The 17,217-nt window shown below is 38.8% G+C and overlaps 3 protein-coding genes across 3 annotated transcripts in view; 2 read left to right on the plus strand and 1 right to left on the minus strand.

Annotated features, from left to right (window-relative positions):
* dpy (fibrillin-like protein dumpy) overlaps positions 1-3,342 on the plus strand; it is a 125,357-nt gene extending 122,015 nt beyond the window's left edge. Inside the window, exons 105-110 of the mRNA XM_088046342.1 lie at positions 12-515; positions 566-1,000; positions 1,048-1,286; positions 1,407-1,916; positions 1,965-2,148; positions 2,195-3,342. Coding sequence (XP_087902468.1) covers positions 12-515; positions 566-1,000; positions 1,048-1,286; positions 1,407-1,916; positions 1,965-2,148; positions 2,195-2,433 — 2,111 coding nt within the window. The 3' untranslated portion in view covers positions 2,434-3,342. The remainder of the gene's footprint in view (positions 1-11; positions 516-565; positions 1,001-1,047; positions 1,287-1,406; positions 1,917-1,964; positions 2,149-2,194) is intronic.
* A 1,004-nt stretch (positions 3,343-4,346) lies between these two features.
* On the minus strand, positions 4,347-15,678 carry Dp1 (satellite-binding protein 1 Dp1). Its single transcript, XM_088044574.1, has 9 exons — positions 15,595-15,678; positions 15,458-15,536; positions 11,652-11,865; positions 9,379-10,508; positions 8,268-9,076; positions 7,978-8,175; positions 5,765-6,611; positions 5,211-5,521; positions 4,347-5,161 (listed from the first exon to the last, which is right to left on the minus strand). The coding sequence occupies exons 3-9, from the start codon at positions 11,822-11,824 to the stop codon at positions 4,913-4,915; spliced, it is 3,717 nt and encodes a 1,238-aa protein (XP_087900700.1). The 5' UTR covers positions 11,825-11,865; positions 15,458-15,536; positions 15,595-15,678; the 3' UTR covers positions 4,347-4,912.
* Positions 15,679-15,902: 224 nt separating this feature from the next.
* SdhB (Succinate dehydrogenase, subunit B (iron-sulfur)) lies at positions 15,903-17,207 on the plus strand. The gene is made up of 5 exons (XM_088044576.1): positions 15,903-16,074; positions 16,133-16,551; positions 16,599-16,764; positions 16,815-16,937; positions 16,985-17,207. The coding sequence occupies exons 1-5, from the start codon at positions 16,024-16,026 to the stop codon at positions 17,084-17,086; spliced, it is 861 nt and encodes a 286-aa protein (XP_087900702.1). The 5' UTR covers positions 15,903-16,023; the 3' UTR covers positions 17,087-17,207.
* The last annotated feature ends 10 nt before the right edge of the window (positions 17,208-17,217 follow it).

The following is a 17,217-nucleotide window of genomic DNA, read 5'->3' on the forward strand; positions in this document are numbered from 1 at the left end:
TTTTTTTATAGTTTGCTCGGCCGATCGATCATCTTGCGGCGAGAGAGCGACTTGCTACGGCTACAACCACCGCGCGGTCTGCGAATGTCCTGCAGGTCTCATAGGCGACCCTAAAAACTCTTGTATTCTTGTGGGTTGTCGCTCCGACACCGAATGCCCAGGCACCCGCGCGTGCATCAACAACAAATGCGAAGATCCTTGCGCATCCTCGAATCCTTGCGACGCTCCGGCAGAATGTAAAGTCTTCAACCACGCTGTCGAGTGTGCTTGTCCACCAGGCACCGTCAGTAACGGACAAATGGGCTGCATGACTGTCGACGAGAAATGTCGCAAAGATTCGGAATGTCCTTCCCAATTCGCATGCATCGGAGGAGAATGCGTCAATCCTTGCACTTCAACACAGCCTTGCGGTGTTAACGCAGAGTGTCGCGTACTGGACACCGAACCCGTCAAAACCATGATTTGCGAGTGCCTCCCTGGCTACCAAGGAAACGCTGCAGTTCAATGCGACAAAAGTAAGTTTGTTTGTCTGTACGAGCCGACACAGCTAATCTTGTTTTTCCAGTGGCGTGCTGGACCGACAAAGGCTTCATTTCCACTCCGGACGGCAAATGCGAATGTCCCCCAGACCACGGACTCAACGAGAACAACGAATGCATTCCTTGCCGCGAAGAAAACGGCCTCAAAGTCGACGAACGTGGACACTGCGTCTGCGCCCTCGAAAAAGGCCTCATCATCGACGAACGTGGTAACTGCGTGTGCCCCACAGAATTCGGCTACCGACTCGACAGAAACGGTAACTGCATATCACCACCTGGACCGGAATGCGAAACCGACGACCAATGCGCGGACGATAAATACTGCAACCCTGAAACCAAGACCTGTCAGAATCCTTGCCTCCGCAAGAAGTGTGGAGTCAACGCGTTCTGCAACGCCACCAATCATGTTGCTGTTTGTCAGTGCATCTCTGGACACAGTGGAGATCCCAACGTTTCTTGCAGTACGTTACTAAATCAGTCCTGTTGCTTTAATGACGTTTTTTTGTAGTTCCTCCATCGCGTTTCAAGACAGACTTCCCACCACCCGCTCTAAGAGTCAGTTGCATGTCTGATGGAGTCCACGTCGAAATCCACATCGAAGAAGAAGGCTTCAATGGAGTCATCTACGTGAAAGGACACAGTAAGGACGAGCAGTGCCGCAGGATCATCACGCTTTCGCAGGACTCCAGTCCGGTGACGGAAGTGTTCAAAGTCCACTTCGGAAACTGCGGGCTCATTCACGTCAATGTAAGTGGAAAATTAACAATTATATTCATAAAATATAATTAATTATAATTAATTTTGTTGTTACAGTGCTATTAATTGTTAACGTCAACCGAGTCTTTGACACTTTTTTTTTGTCCCTAGGGCCAGGCCAGCTTCGTCCTCGTGATCCAGAAGCACCCGAAACTAGTGACTTACAAAGCCCAAGCGTACCACATCAAATGCGTCTACCAAACCGGCGAACAAAACGTAACTTTAGGCTTCAACGTCTCCATGTTGACCACCGCTGGCACCATCGCCAACACCGGCCCTCCACCAACTTGCATAATGAAGATCGTTACACCAACCGGCCAAGAAATCAACTCTGCAGAGATCGGTGACAACTTAATGTTACAAGTTGATGTCCAACCAGGCTCGATTTATGGAGGTTTCGCGCGAAGTTGTGTCGCCAAAACCATGGAAGACAACGTTGAGAACGAATATCTGGTAACTGACGAAAATGGTTGTGCTACCGATCCCACGATCTTCGGAGAATGGGAACACAATCCGGATACACAGAGCTTGTTGGCGAGTTTCAACGCCTTCAAGTTCCCCAGCAGCGATAACATCCGCTTCCAGTGTAACATCAGAGTGTGTTTCGGACGTTGCCAACCAGTAAGTAACTTCGAGGGTGTTGTTACCAAAGTAACGTTGAAATTCCAGGTTAATTGCCGCGGTTACAACGCCTTCGGCCGCCGGAAACGTGACGTAGACTCAGAAAACGACACAGATGTAGCGTTGACCGGCGATTTGATCACCGGTCAACTCCGAGAAGAAATCACAATCCAATCAAACGCGATTTTGACATTTGAAAGACGTGAGGAGCGATTCGTGGACCCAACTGAAGGTTTGTTTTCGCAGTTTGTTGGCTAAATTTAACGAGTTTTTTGCAGCACCTAACGCGCAACGAGTTGAAGATATCTGCGTGTCCATGATCGGTTTCATTATCGCTTTGATCATAACGGCTCTTTTGGCTCTTGTGGCTGTTGCGGTTGCTGTATCTTGTTGGTTGATGGCGTATCGCCGAAGACCGAAGGAAACAGGGCCGTTGCCGCATCCGCCGGAATTCCCGAATCCTTTGTTTACAACACCAGAGCCGATGGCTGAGCCCAGCCCTGACTACCTCACGTAATTAAGAATAAGTCCACAATACTCCTAAGAAATGACAATTTTATTTATGTGTAAAAACGACTTGCGAAAGCAAACGAAATACTCGACTCTTTTAATTATTTTATGTTTAAACGATTTTACTGTATATTTAATTCGTTTTGTGACGATTTTCGGCTTCTTTTGTATCCGTCCGTCAAGCTACTCACTTCTGAAACTGCCAGAAAGGAGCGTGAATCGTTACAAAATCGTGTAGAAATGAGGAGGAAAATGCGTATGATCATAACAGACGCGAAAATATGGTGCCTACGCATTTTATCTACCTTTTCCAATGGCTTAATATCATCGACTTTTACAGACAAGGGAAAATGAAATTGAGGTGGTGGTCTTTCTTAACTCGCTTAACAAAATGTTTAATTGTTGACTTTTGACCCTTGAATCTGTTCCGCTGGTTGTCTATTGTAAATAAATTCGAAATAGTGTTTCTCTTCATCTTTGAGCCACTGGAAGATGTAGCACTGATGTTTTTTAGATAAGACTATAAATATTTTTATTGAATAACTTGTATAAAGTGTATGAATGCGAGCGAATGAGGAGCCTGGCTCAAGATTTTTTGGTGCTGACTGATATTTTTACTCAAAACAGTCAATGTTTAGTCAATCATGTCTTATTCATAGTACCTATTTATATACTTGTAAGTCTCAAGGAGACAAAACTATCATTTTAACCAAAAAGTATTAAATTTTACGTACTAAATATTTTTGTAATTTATCGGAGAAAATTCCACGTCTGTGAATGATAAGAAAATTGCCCTCTAAGTGTTGTTTAACTAATTTCATGTTGTGTTACTTACTTCTATCATGTTTCTAACGATGATTCCTTAATTGTCATATTTGTGATAATCGCTTCCTTAATAAAGATTGTTTAATAATAATGTGAAAGTTTTATTATTCCTTATACTGTTTATTCACTAGTCCTAATTTCAAAATTTTCGAGCAAGAAAGAAAATTTTTAGAAATTTTCATTATCCTACAAACCTAAAATTTCCACCAGTCGTATAAAAATTCGTAACTTGAGCAGTTTTCATTATAAAATCACGAGATTCGGAGGAGTTATCTTAGATGAGTTTCATACATGCGTTAAATTTCAAAATTTTAGAGCGAAAAAGAAGAGTTTTAGAAATTTTCGTTTTCGCGCAAACCAAAAATTTCTATCTTTTCGTATAAAAATTAGTAACTTGGATAGTTGTAATTCAAAAACAATGAAATTTAAAGGAGTTACAATCTTAGATCTATTTATTAAGGGTGCCAAATTTAAAAATTTTAGACCGAGAAAAAAAATGTTTATTTTCACGCCAACCAAAAATTTCCAGTGTCGTATAAAAATTCGTAACTTGGGCAATTTTAATACTAAATCAATGAAATTTTGGGGAGTTACTACTGAAGACCTGTTTATTCAATACAATAAATTTAAAAATTTTAGAGCAAGAAAGAAAATTTGTTAGGTGTTAAAACCTAATTTCCCTGAACTATAGTGGCACAAAAAAGTTTCAGGTGAAGGTGGAATAAAAAATGTTTATTTTAAATTAATATATTTCTCTCCCTCAGGTTAGTCCTGGGCTAACAAAATGGACCGCAAGGACTCGTGCATATACTTAATTATATACAATAACAGCGAAAAATTCCACTTCACAAACACAAAATAATTAATTAAGTAGTGTCAACAAGGACACTTCAGTCTGTTTCATGTTGTTGGTTTTTCTAATCGTTAATAAAAATACATACATAAAACAAAATCCTTCACCTTTTAAGAAAAACGTTTGGAAAATGCAAAATGTGCCTTACAAGAGTTCAGTACGGTCATATAAAAATGAGGAAGGCACAAATGCACCGCCTCGTTACGAAGAGCAGAGAAGTTATGACACAAAAAAAATATATAAAACTTTAAAAATATATAATATATCCAACTATGCATAACAATATATATGTTTAAATCAACTAGATTAATATACAAAAATGATCATGTACAGCTAGCTAAAATAAAACAGTAAATATCATAACATCTCCACGTGATTAGTGCCGTTTCTAGGCCTAGTCTGTTCGCCACAGGGAAGACATAATATCGACAAAATGAAATAGCTTGCGTCTGTGTATGTCAGTTTCCATATCGAGAGTCCAGTGTCGTCGCCAGGCCTATCATTTTAATGCAGCAAACAGTGAGGGAAGAGGTTGCACCAGCAACACTATTTATCTTACTACTAAGGTTAGTATACTTAACGTAACCTTGAAAATTATAGCTCTGATCTCTACTTAATCATACCTTTTGGCAGTGACTTTTGTCTCAGCAATCAATTTCACCAAATTCGACAGCTACAATACAAAACGAAAACTGAGTGAAAACAAACTATTGAAAATTTGATGAAACTGCTTTAGATTTTCGAAAAAGAATCAAATTAAACGGACAATCTTAAAAATCACAGTAGAGACTCAGCTGAATTTTATGATTTAACGGCGACCACCCCAAGCCCCGGAAATAGGGGACGCTTGTGGCTCCTCGGTGTTTCTTCCAAACGATGGAAATTCGGTAACACTTGCGGTGTTGGGAGCCCTCTGCTCCCAAGGTCCACCCTGAACGACAAATCCGTTGCTGTTGGTAGCATGATCGCGCGAGCGAGTGCTAGTCAAATTTGGATCGAAATGGATGTTGAGAGTGTGTTGCTTCTCTCTGGTTTCTTGTTCCTCAACATCTTGTAGCTGCAACCACGAAATTAGACACGAAGTTAAAAAACCCGTACAAACTTACGTATTGTTCTTCTAAACTGATCAAATGATCTCTTGCCTCGCTGACGTTCTCTTCCGTCCCAGTGATAATGACCAGATTGAGGTCTGCGTCGTCTCCTCGTGGGAATTTAATGTCGACTTTGTAGTCATCCATAATCTTCCGGATGCTGCGGCCACGGGACCCGATGATTCGAGAGTGGACGCGGGAGTCAATTTGGACCTCTTCGCGGACGAGGTCGTTCAGCTCATTGACGATCTTCATGATGTCGTCTTTGGCGGCGTGAGTGTTCTCTTCGTAGCCGGTGATGGTGATGATCTGCTCATCTGGGTCACCTAACGCGAAAATCAATCATTTATTTATCAAAATTGCAACAACCAGACGGCGGAGAATTCTTAGGCCTCATTTAGATTCCGCTCCGGAAATTTGTAGCATTGTGTGGTCCAATTTTGCTTGGAGGTCTGCCAACCCTTTCACCTCCATTTCGGCAAAACTCCAAATTAAATTGGACCGCATCCCAGTAGGAATGTAAACAGTGTCTGCTACGTAGAAAAGTAATTTAAATCAACTTAATGTACCTTTTTTGGGGAAGGTAATTTGGACATCATGGTCCTTCCTGATCTTGGTGATAACAGCTCCTCGTTTCCCGATAATCTTCGGGTGATACTCGGGATTAACTTCAATTTTCAACGCGAAAGAGCGCAACTCGCGATTCTTGCGGTCGGCTTCCAAATCCTGCACTTTCTCCAAGAGCGCGACTTTTGCCCGCTCAACATTAGCGGGAGTTCCTGTGATTTTAATGACGTCCTCTTTGATCCCAGCCGGAGAGAGAACAATATGAACATCATAAGTGTCCATTAGCTCCTTAACATCGCGTCCTTTCTGTCCAATAATGGAGCGATGCAAATCATAAGGAACATCCACGTTGATAGTAACAGGCACCAAATCCAAGAGAGCTTGCTTCGCTTTGAAACAATTTTCTTCTTTCCCAGTAATACGAATTACGTCACAATGACGTACAGGACCACCGTTAATATCGCCGTTCAACTGTCCATGACCGGGATATTCTTCGGTGTTTTCTCTATCCGGGAATTTGATCGAAACATCGAAGTCGGAGGTGATCCCTTGAACTTTGAAACCTTTAGCGCCCATGACTGTGCGGTGATGATTCTGAGGGATGATGCACTCGATGGTGATCATAGATTCAAGGTCTTGGATGATTTCGTTAATTCTTTGTTTGGCGGCTTCTATGCACTCTTTGGAGCCTTTGAGCACGACGCGGTCGCTGTCGACGCCGGAGCGAGGGAAGGAAATCATCACACCGCCGCATTCGTCGCTTATTTTGTGCAGGACTTCGCCGCGGCGGGCCACGAAGTGCTTGTGGTGGCGGGGCTCCACGGACATCTCGCTTTCGATGATGTTGTCCTGAAACATTGAATTGTTTACTCATTTAACCCATTACCGCCCAGTGTCCTATATAGGACAGCCAGTTTACGATTTTTTTTAAGTATTTTAGAATTGTTTCTTCTGTATGTTAAAATGTTTACCATAAACTACTGTCTTTTGATTTTCATTACTTTTTTTTTCAAGCAAATGGTTGGTTGGAAAAACCTCAGTTTTCAGTGCATTTATCACTTTACCGTATTTTTTTTTCCTGTAAAATCATAAAATGAATATACAGGGAATACCCGAATAAAGAACACACATTTTAACCCCAATATCAGACAAAGCAGTTTGAAATAATAGCCAAATTTCGCGTTCCAAAACGTCACCGTTTCCGAGAAAAAAAATTATTAAAGTTTTCTGCAGAAATGAGTGCGGGCCATTGCAGTATAGTTCAAGTTCACGCAGTATAGTCCAGGCCATCAAAAAGTTGGGAATAAAAACGCTAATAAACAAGTGGCAAAAAATGTCTTTAAAATAAAATAAATATAAATCGTGGTAGAGAAATGTGGGTTTTACAGTGCCAAATTGTTCAATTTTGGATTATTTTGAGTTAAATTTTTTTATTCTTTGTCAGTGGATTTTTCAGAAGTGTGATTAATCTAAAGTTTTAAAAACTGTCTTCTTTACGGATTAAACTGAATTGGATCGTCCAATGGAGGGCATTTGAACATTTTTCGTAATTATTTCAGATTAACTTTTTCATTATTTCGTATCTAATTAAAATTTCAGTTTGATCCACAAAGCGAATCGGAAAAAAATCATCTTAAAAACCAAACAAAATAAATATCGGCCCTTTTGAGGGTCCAATTTATTTCAAACAAATTAATTTTTCGCAATAGGCACTTTTAAAAATGATGTTTTTAACACCATTAATTAAGTGAATGTTAAACAAGTCTGATAAAAGCGAGCGTAAACGTTTTTTGTTCGAACGGTTTTTGCAGTCTTTGGGAAACAGCTGAATTCGATGCCTAAGCGTTGAATAACGAGTAATCCAAGGGGTTTTGCCCCATTCGAATTTCGATTTTTTTGCAGAATCGTTATCTACAGCGGAGTCCGATATTAAGGTTAAAATCTTTGCAATTTATTCGAGTTTACCTGTATAGAACAACTTAGAAAAAATTAAAGACAAACATTTTTTTCAAAATTTTTTATGTAGGATCACTCAGGTATCTAAACTAAACTTCATATGTAAAATTTATAAAAAAAAAGATTATTTCTGGTAGCGGGCGTTAATGGGTTAAACTGTCTCAAGGTAACAGAATCTGTTTGCGTAAGAGGAACAATAGAACAGTTTTAAAAAAATATTTGGACAGGGTTTAGTGAGTGAACAACTCTTGCAACTTACAATATCCTTGATGGTGGCTTGGAGGGCGGCTTTGGCCTCTTCGACGGCTTCCTTTTTGCCGATAATTGTGATAATTTCTCTATCATCGTCCGTGCTTGAGGGAAAGACAATCCTCGCCCCAGTAGAGTCACGAATTTTCTTGATATTGGCACCATTTTTGCCAATAAGGAACTTATGGTGTTGAGCTTTGGCACGTACCTGCGAAAAGACCATCGAGATAAAGTTGCAATTTTCCGCAAGTGTGAAATTGAGCAAACAAAACGTCAATTTTCGCCATAATTTCAACCCACCTCTGCGGTAAAACTGGCAAGTTGGCGTTCGTTAGCTAAATCGAGCAGTTGCTGTTTGGCACGATCCACATCATCCTTAGGTCCACGAATGGTCACCTTATCGCTTTTGCTGTCGGCACTAGGAAACTTGATAGCGACGCCGCCGCAATCTTCCATTATCGAATGGATGAGTTTTCCCTTGGCTCCGATTAACGAGTTGTAGAATTTCGGAGGAATAGTGATCTCTTCAGAGACGATATTCTCGAGTTCATCCTGGATTTTGCGGATTTTTTCTCTGGCTTCCTCGACGTCCTCTTTTCTACCAGTAATGGTGATGACGTCGTTTTTATCGCCTTCTGCGGGTAAATCAATCTTCGTATGCGTCTCCTCTCGAATTTTCCTAATGTTGGCACCACCTTTTCCGATTATGAACTTGTGGAATTGTTTATAGATCGGAACTTCGATTTGATATGACGATTCGTTCAATTCTTTAACTATCTTCTCGAGGTATCTACAACACTTATCGACGTCCTCTTTCGGTCCGCGAACTTTAACAATGTCATTTTTATCAGCGGCACCGGGGAAATAGATTTGTACTTGATTGAATTTCTCGCGAATTTCTTTGATATTTTCACCTTTAGCACCGATTATACTCTTGTAATGACGCTGTTCGATAACGACGTCCTTTTCTTTCTCGTTCTCTAATTTCCGTATCCGTTCTTCAAGCTCCTGTTTTGTAGTCTGGACACCGTCTTTATGGCCTTCAATTCGAATCAGACCACTCTCGTCGATGTTTATCACAACACTGAACTCTTCTTTCAAGCGATTCACTGGAACAAATGAACAAATCAGTGGTGAGTAGAAACGAGAAACAAAAAACGAAACTGCGGTTTTGCGTTTTCCGCTGACGCAACGCAACCAAGTGTGAACATTAGTAAATGAACGATAAGTACCTGCATACAAGCGCATGTATCGATAATTGTGGTTTACATGCTTCATCAAGTTTTTGTAAGGGTACTTATTACATAGGCGTTTTAATTAAACATAACTGCGCGATAAAAATAAGCGGTCACGAAAATTTTCAATGATTTTTGTGTGCAGTGACATAGATAATAATCACGGGGTTACTCACCATTGGCGCCGCTCTTTCCAATGATATGCTTGAACAGCCTCGGGTCTACGTGCATTTCAATGAAGATGAGCTTTTTGATTAGATCCTTCGCCATCTTTTCAATCTGCTCCTGTGCTTTTTCCACTTCTTCAGGTGGTCCTTCGATCTTAATTTTATCTTCTTTTTCGGTGAATTCCACGTGTACTTTGGGTAAATTCTGAGTAATCTCCTTGATGTTTTGTCCTTTTCGTCCAATAATGTATTTGTGAATCCAAGATGGTGCTTCTACATCACTCGACCTAACGGAATTAGCCTTCTCGTAAACTTTAGATAAAGCCAATCCTAGTTTATCCTGAGGTCCTCTTAGAGTAATAGTTCCAGTGGCGGAGTCCCCTTGAGGCATCTCAACGCTCACGCCTGTCGTTTGTAATATCTCGGCTATCGTCGCCCCCTTAGGCCCGATGACATATTTGTGCTGCGATTTAGGAACTTCAACGGAAACTGTGGCGCATTTTTTCTCCATCTGTTTATAAATAGCTTCGATTTTAGCTTTAGCCGCCAGAACGCCTTCTTTCTCTCCAGCTATAAAAATCTCATCTTTGATAACGGACGGCGGAGGCACGTTGATTTTAGCCCCAGTCTCCGCAATCAACTGATTAAGATATTCGTTGTAAGGCCCCACGATAAACGGATGATATATTTTGGGAACGTTAATGCGTTCTGATGCTTTCTTCGATTGCTGATCAGAAGTGACCCTGATTTCATGTTCGGCCTTTTCGATCCCTTCCTTCGTGCCCATAATGTTGATGACGTCAGAAGGGTCGTTCATAGGCGGTACTGAGATCTTTGTAGCTGTCTGTTTTTCCAAATCTTTAAGACGATCGCCTTTCTTTCCTAAAATCCAACGGTGGTGTTCTTTAGGGATGGAAATTTGCTTGCTGGCTTGCGTTTGGAAATGAGTCAGAATTTTACGGCGAGCTTCCAATACTTCGTTCTGTTTGCCGGTTACTAAAAATGTGAGAGATTGGTCTTTAGCGTGGGAAATCTCAATGTGGGCGCCGGTTTCTTTCATTATGTTTGCGCAGGTTTGGATGGATTCACCTTCGCCGAATTTCTGACTGCCGTCCAACTTACGTTCCTCGAAAGGAACCCTACCACAAAAAAAAAAATAATTAAGATGGTAATTAACTTGATCAAATTATCGGAGAAATTCAATTACTTAAGAACCTTGTATATTAAAAAGAAAAAAACTCCTTTTTCATTCAATTTTAAGCTGATTATCAAGGTTACAACAATTTACGATTTTCTCTTAACGTGCAACGTCAATTATCTTGCCACTATAATCACAAACCTCTAATTTATTAAATGACGTCTTCTTACATGAACAATAAAAAAGTACGATATTCTCTGTAACAAACAATAATTCAGGCTTCCGTTAATTGGATTTACAATGTTTTGAAGTTTACACTGTGTAAATCTTTGTACACAATCCACAGGATGCGTAAAACCATTTACGTTGGAAATCACTTTGTAAACAGAGTTACATAAATTGATACAAACAACGCGTTAATGAAATCAGTTGCATCGCAATTAGACGACAACGAGCGTTATTTCAAAGTTCGCGCTCGAAAATTTTAGGGGAAAACCCAAAAGTTACCAAAATTCCACTAGGTTTAACGTTAAAATCACTTAAAACTGGTTGTTTTTGTTCCAATACATGGCGCGAAATTCAAATATTTTTTCAGAAAAACACTAGAGAACAGCAAATTTGAGAACTGAGAACAGAAAGACAATGTAATCAGCCTTTCAAGTAAACGAGATCGCTTGTTGATTATGAATCAGATAGGATGCTTACACGTGCGTGCGTATATTTACAATTACTGAACATGCAACTGGTGAAACAAGAGATCCGCATCGATAAAAGACATCTTCATGATTTTTCCGTCTTATAAACAGTCGCTGTGTTGTTTGTTGCTAAGCTAAAGTGTCGTTTGTGTGAAATTAGATAGACTTATCATTTGTCGGACAACGGGACGGAGATTATATAACTCTAAAATCCACGCCACCGAATTTAGATGAAAGTTAAGATAACGTCGATATCGTATTTAATTTCAGGAAGCCGCAGTCATAAACTCCTGAGAAAAGGAAAGTTATCAAAATGTCAATACATCAATAATCCATCGAGGTCGTCATAATTGTTATGCTAGATCCTCAAATACTCATTCAATAATACTTTGTACTGCAACCAAAGTACGTCTATTTGTGCTTTTATGTATAATTAATGAGGAACTAACCGGAACACTTGGGTGATGACCGATGAACCGACTCTCATTTTGTTGTTCCATTGTCCCATAGTGCTGTGATTCTGAGTATGTGTGTTAGATTCGGGCAATGCTGGAAAAAGGTCATCATAGCTCCTTACGGAAGGCTCGTAAGCCGCACCCTCTTCAATCACTGGTTGCTGCATTTTCGGATTGTCCTGTGTCGTGCCAAGTCGTTACAGCAACACTAGAAAAAAAGTCATTCAATAAAACAATAATCGATACACTAAACACGGATTCAGAACGAATTATATAAAATATAGATATCGGCATGATTAAGAATTCACATAATGCAATAACTAAGCTCTTTAATTAAAAAATCGATGACGCCTATAAAAATGTTTGCTCAAGAATCGACATGACAGGCGGTAACACAAATTCGCACAAAATGTTAAGCATTAGATGACAAGGCAAAACGTAAATCAACCCATTTCTCGGCGTCAGTCGCATAATTCTTTACAAAGTAATTTTCCAACAATCGAGGCTTCAAAATTTATCGCTTTACAAAGGCATTATTAAAATTCTTTCAAGAAAACGATAAGACTTTAGATGGATTTTTAATGCCACGCTATTACAACCTACCGAACGGAAAAGTATGTTAATTCAATCGTTTTACAAACAAGCAGACTATTAGCACCGTTTCACGTGAAACAAGAGGACAATTACATAGTTTTTCTAATTCATAAGGTGCGTGCGTAGGTACGGTGAAAATTGCTAGCCTGAGATGAACTTTTTTAAGTGGGATATCAAAATTTAATGCCCAGTTTATTGTACAATGATATTATAATAATATTATCGCACAAATTTATCGACTGTTATCAGTAAAATTTTATTTATTACCAAATGATCGAGATAAATCTTGTCTTTTACGGTCAAAAAATTCGCTTCAACTGCTTCGTCTCTTTCGAAACAAATGTGTATCAATAAAATGACCGCCTTTAGAATTATAGCAACTTTCGGTTCGTTTAAAGACAAATTATCTAATTAATCTCAACTCTGAAAGCTAGAATTCAAATTTCAACAGCGAATGTAAAGATCTTTCAATTTGTAGAATAATTTAAATCCAGTTTATAGAGCATCGAATAAACTGGATTTAAATTATTCGACAAATTTGAAGAACTCGTAAAATTCTAAGAGATCTGCAGAATTGCCAATGATCAGTGTGAAGAACTGAAGCAAAACTTAATAAAAGAGAAAATAGAAACCAACAAGGTTCTTAATATTTTTTAAATGCACAGCATTAGGATGTCTACAATTTTAAGATTAATTCAAAGTTTTCACAATAGGGCATTGAAAGAACCATTTAAATTCACAAATAGTCTCAAATTACTTAAACTTTCGTAGTTTTCGAATTAATATTCTAAAAAATTGTCCCACAATGAGTTTGCATCAAATAGAGTTTATATTAATCAAAATCGAACAAAATTATGGGGGGGTTAACCTCCTTGGGAAGTCAGTATATCAGTCTCCGGAAACCAGAGGAAATCGTTTGAAAATCAGGGAAATTAATAGAAAATCAAAAGAAAATCACGGAAAATCATTCAGACATTAGGGGCAATCAATAGGAAATCAGGGGAAGTTTTGTAAAATCATAAGTAAATAAGGAGAAGTTGGACGAAAACACAAAAAAATTAGGGAAATTTAGACGAAATTACAAAGAAATAAGGAGAAGTTGGACGCAACCACAAGGAAAACAGAAGAAGTTTTATAAAATCACAAGGAAATAATGAGAAGTTTTACAAAATAACAACCGAAATAAAGGAAAGTTCGACAAAAACACAAATAAATCAGAAGAATTTAGACGAAATTACAAGAAAATAAGGGAAAGTTAGACGAAATCACAAGGAAATCAGGGAAAGTCGACAGTAGGCCATTTTTGAAAACTATTAACCCCTGGAAAAACAGAATTGATAAATAAGTTCACTGCAAATTTAGTTTGCTGTTTATCAATATTTTTATCACAGCTTTGACAAAAAACGGCTAATCTTTAAACGACTCTGGAAACAGACCCAAAAAAAGTTTACGTAAGTGAAATGCAAATCAGTGAGTTCCTGACTCTTCTACGATGTGCCTCGTGGGTTCATGGACAAAACAATGAGAATTTAACAGTGAAGTGAAAGATTTGATTGGTAATTGAGCAACCAAACAGAAAACTGAAAAATGCTGTCCACTTTCTTATAAGAAAACTGTTTTTTTGTGAAGAGTTAATTTGCGATAAACAAACAAAAATATGAATTTACACACTTCGTAACGGATTCTAATGAAGCATAACGGGCGCTATTCTGTTCCTTCACAACACGTTTGAATTAATCCCTCTTCATTCCCGACTTCAGAAGACAACGCAACATCTTCAATTATAATTGTAAATTTTGTAAAGAACAAGCTTTTACAGTTTTAATCCTCAGAGTTTACGATATGTTTTTACCAACTCCAATGTTGCCCCAACAAATTTAGAACATTGTAAGTTGAAATAAGACTGACATTTATGTCGAACAGTAACCAATTTTATTACTGGAACGTGGCGCTTACTAATTTTTTAATTACACAATTCTCGTGTCAGATTTTCGGGTTTTATTGCCGCAATTCCAAGTGTCCCCAGAGATCCATGCATGTTGCAGTATAAATGAAAATGTATGCAGAAAAATTCAAAGTGAAGGAAACTCTACGGTCCACGCTCTCAGATTGTCGTTGCAAGTTCACAAAACACAAACTTGTTACTCTTTCGCAAACAGATGAAACTTTATCGTACTTAAAACGTGTGCTTTCAAAGAATCTTGAATGTGAATGCATTTGAAAATTATATCGAGTTGGGTAGGAAAACCGATAAGCCAATTTCTAGTGAAGCTCAACTTTCTGGTTATTTCCATGTCAATAAATAATAAACAAACCCGTCTATCAAAAGAACGTTAGAAATGCAGTTAACGACATGGAAATACAGGCGAAATTAAAATGAACACAAGTGACAATCAGAAAAGCTGTTTTGTCACGTGGAAACTGCAATTTCAACAATGAATAATGTAAGACAAAAATGGATCAATGTAAACAATAAAAATGTAATACAATGTCGATTATCATGACCGCAATATCTTATCACTTTAGATGATTAGGGGGATTATTTGTCTCTCCCGATTATGTCTATTCAAACAAATATTCTCAAATTATCTCCTACAATAAAATTACAAACGAAGGTTTTACATTTTAAATTCCGGCTTGTTTTTCAGTAGCTGGCAATAAAATATGACCCACTGGGGTGCAATTGATAAGGGGGCTCCAATTTGAAATTTTTTTCTCACTTGGCAATGACTTTGAAACCGACATGGTGAATAACCGGGCGAAACGAGCTTCAACAGTTTTTCTTGTTTGCTTAAAAAACCAGAAAAATTGATAAAAGCCCCCACATTCATCCCAAAATCCCGATAAACTTTATCAATAACAATAATTGCCCTCCCCATTTCGGTAACCATATTGTTGTAAAACCCACGAAAAATGACTGCACATGTGGCACAAACGAGTCAAAGTTGGAAGAGATAAGAGAAGTTCATTGCAAAATAGACATCCATAAAGCGAACATATGGATGATAAGTTAAAAGTGTAAGCCACGTGAAAACGAAAATAATCACCGAAACGATCAAAAATCAATTCAACATAATCGCATTTCTAATTGTTTCATTTCAAAGCGGCCAAATTTACTTGCAAGTCAGTTGACGTGTCACTACATCTCAGCATGTTGACCTGAGAAATCAGGATGGAGGCAATGGAATAGTAAAAACACAACTTACTGTACTGTAAAAACAGAGAATCCGTCCTAGAAAAAGTTGGATCTCCTAAATTTCTCCAGTTTTACTTGGTTATGTCTCGCTGAAACAGTAAATATTTAATTAGAAACGAGGAAGACCACAACACCCAACACTCATACCGACTGCCAAGCACGAAATGAAATGAATTCTGGGCTGCCAAGGCAAGTGGCACTTCTGTCATTTTCCGGCTAAAATTACCTGCTGAGTTGGTGCACGTCAAAGATAAAACTTCCCCTACCCACCAAGAGAGGGCACGGAAATATTTTACGTAATTTTCTTACATAACTCGCTGATTTTATCCCCAAATAATAAAGAAAACACCATTTAGACCCAATTTCACAACTCACGTTTCACCATGTCTTCTACTTTTGGTTAAAACCACTCAAAACTAAGTTGAAGGATTCAAATCTGGGGTTGGCAGCCCTGTTCCCGCGGCCAACTTGTCGGTTTTGGGTTGCCAGTGCGCGAACAAGCTGTCATTCTTCTTTAGCATAAGCTAACAAAATAAAAATACTTTTTTATTTTCATAACGAGCAGTGTAGTGTAAAATGTCGCGCGAAATGCAGCTCCTCCGTCTATGTAGAGGAACTTTTGCTCAGGTACTCGTATTGACATAACCTCTGTACTCTTACATAACTCTTTTTGTCAACATTTCAGGTGCGCAATTATGCCGCTGCGGCGGCCCCCCAAGCCCAATGTCAAGCCGCGCGAGACAAAAAGTTTGCTATCTATCGTTGGAATCCAGATGAACCTAATAAGCAGCCCTGGGTGCAAGAGTACACTGTAGATTTGAACGCTTGTGGTCCAATGGTTTTAGATGCCCTAATCAAAATAAAGAATGAAATGGATCCTACTTTAACTTTCAGAAGATCTTGCCGTGAAGGCATTTGCGGATCGTGCGCTATGAATATTGGAGGAGTTAACACTTTGGCTTGTATTAGTAAAATTGATACTGATCTCTCAAAATCCACCAAAATCTATCCTTTGCCCCACATGTATGTCGTTAAAGATCTTGTTCCAGACATGACTAATTTTTATAAGCAGTACAAGTCAATCCAACCTTGGTTGCAGCGATCGTAAGTCTTAAACGTTCTTAGAAACAATCATAACAGTTTGGTACTAGAGATGAGAAGAAGTCAGGATCTCACCAGCAGTACCTGCAAAGTGTAGAGGATCGCCAGAAACTGGATGGTCTATATGAGTGTATTTTATGTGCTTGTTGTTCAACTTCTTGCCCTAGCTACTGGTGGAATGGTGACAAGTACTTAGGACCTGCGGTACTCATGCAAGTAGGCATCTTCTACTAGTTTTGTACCACTAAACTACTGAAATTTTTAAGGCGTACCGCTGGATTATTGATTCAAGAGATGAGGCTACTGCTGAGAGATTAAATAAACTGAAGGATCCTTATTCCGTTTACAGGTGTCATACTATTATGAACTGCACGAGAACTTGTCCTAAAGTACTAAGAGATTTTGGTGTAATTATTTTCTAATTTTTCGTTTTTAGAGTCTTAATCCCGGAAAAGCGATCGCAGAAATTAAGAAACTCTTGGGTGGCATTGCAAAGAAAGATGCCCCTGGGCTAGATACTGCTGCTCTACAATGTTAGAATGTAATTGCTACACCACACTATAGGACGTCAAAAACAAACATTTTATTTACAGTGGTTAAGATCTAATGCCCCTGTTTATTTTGTTTATGTGAATATGAGTAATAAAAGATAATGGAATTGTTTTCTTT

Source organism: Gnatocerus cornutus, chromosome 9 (genome assembly GCF_029298725.1).
Source record: "Gnatocerus cornutus isolate USDA-ARS CGAHR chromosome 9, icGnaCorn1.1, whole genome shotgun sequence".
Lineage (NCBI taxonomy): Eukaryota > Metazoa > Arthropoda > Insecta > Coleoptera > Tenebrionidae > Gnatocerus > Gnatocerus cornutus.

What these genes read in the sequence shown, in the direction of transcription:
- Dp1 (XM_088044574.1), bottom strand. Translation starts at nt 11,824, where the DNA reads ATGCAGCAACCAGTGATTGAAGAGGGTGCGGCTTACGAGCCTTCCGTA. An exon ending in GTCATCACCCAAGTGTTCCG is followed by an intron (nt 10,509 to 11,651) that starts GTTAGTTCCTCA and finishes TTTTTGTGGTAG; the next exon opens with GGTTCCTTTCGAGGAACGTA. An exon ending in TCAGTTTAGAAGAACAATAC is followed by an intron (nt 5,162 to 5,210) that starts GTAAGTTTGTAC and finishes TCGTGGTTGCAG; the next exon opens with CTACAAGATGTTGAGGAACA.
- SdhB (XM_088044576.1), top strand. Translation starts at nt 16,024, where the DNA reads ATGTCGCGCGAAATGCAGCTCCTCCGTCTATGTAGAGGAACTTTTGCT. An exon ending in GACCTGCGGTACTCATGCAA is followed by an intron (nt 16,765 to 16,814) that starts GTAGGCATCTTC and finishes GAAATTTTTAAG; the next exon opens with GCGTACCGCTGGATTATTGA. An exon ending in GCACGAGAACTTGTCCTAAA is followed by an intron (nt 16,938 to 16,984) that starts GTACTAAGAGAT and finishes TTTCGTTTTTAG; the next exon opens with AGTCTTAATCCCGGAAAAGC.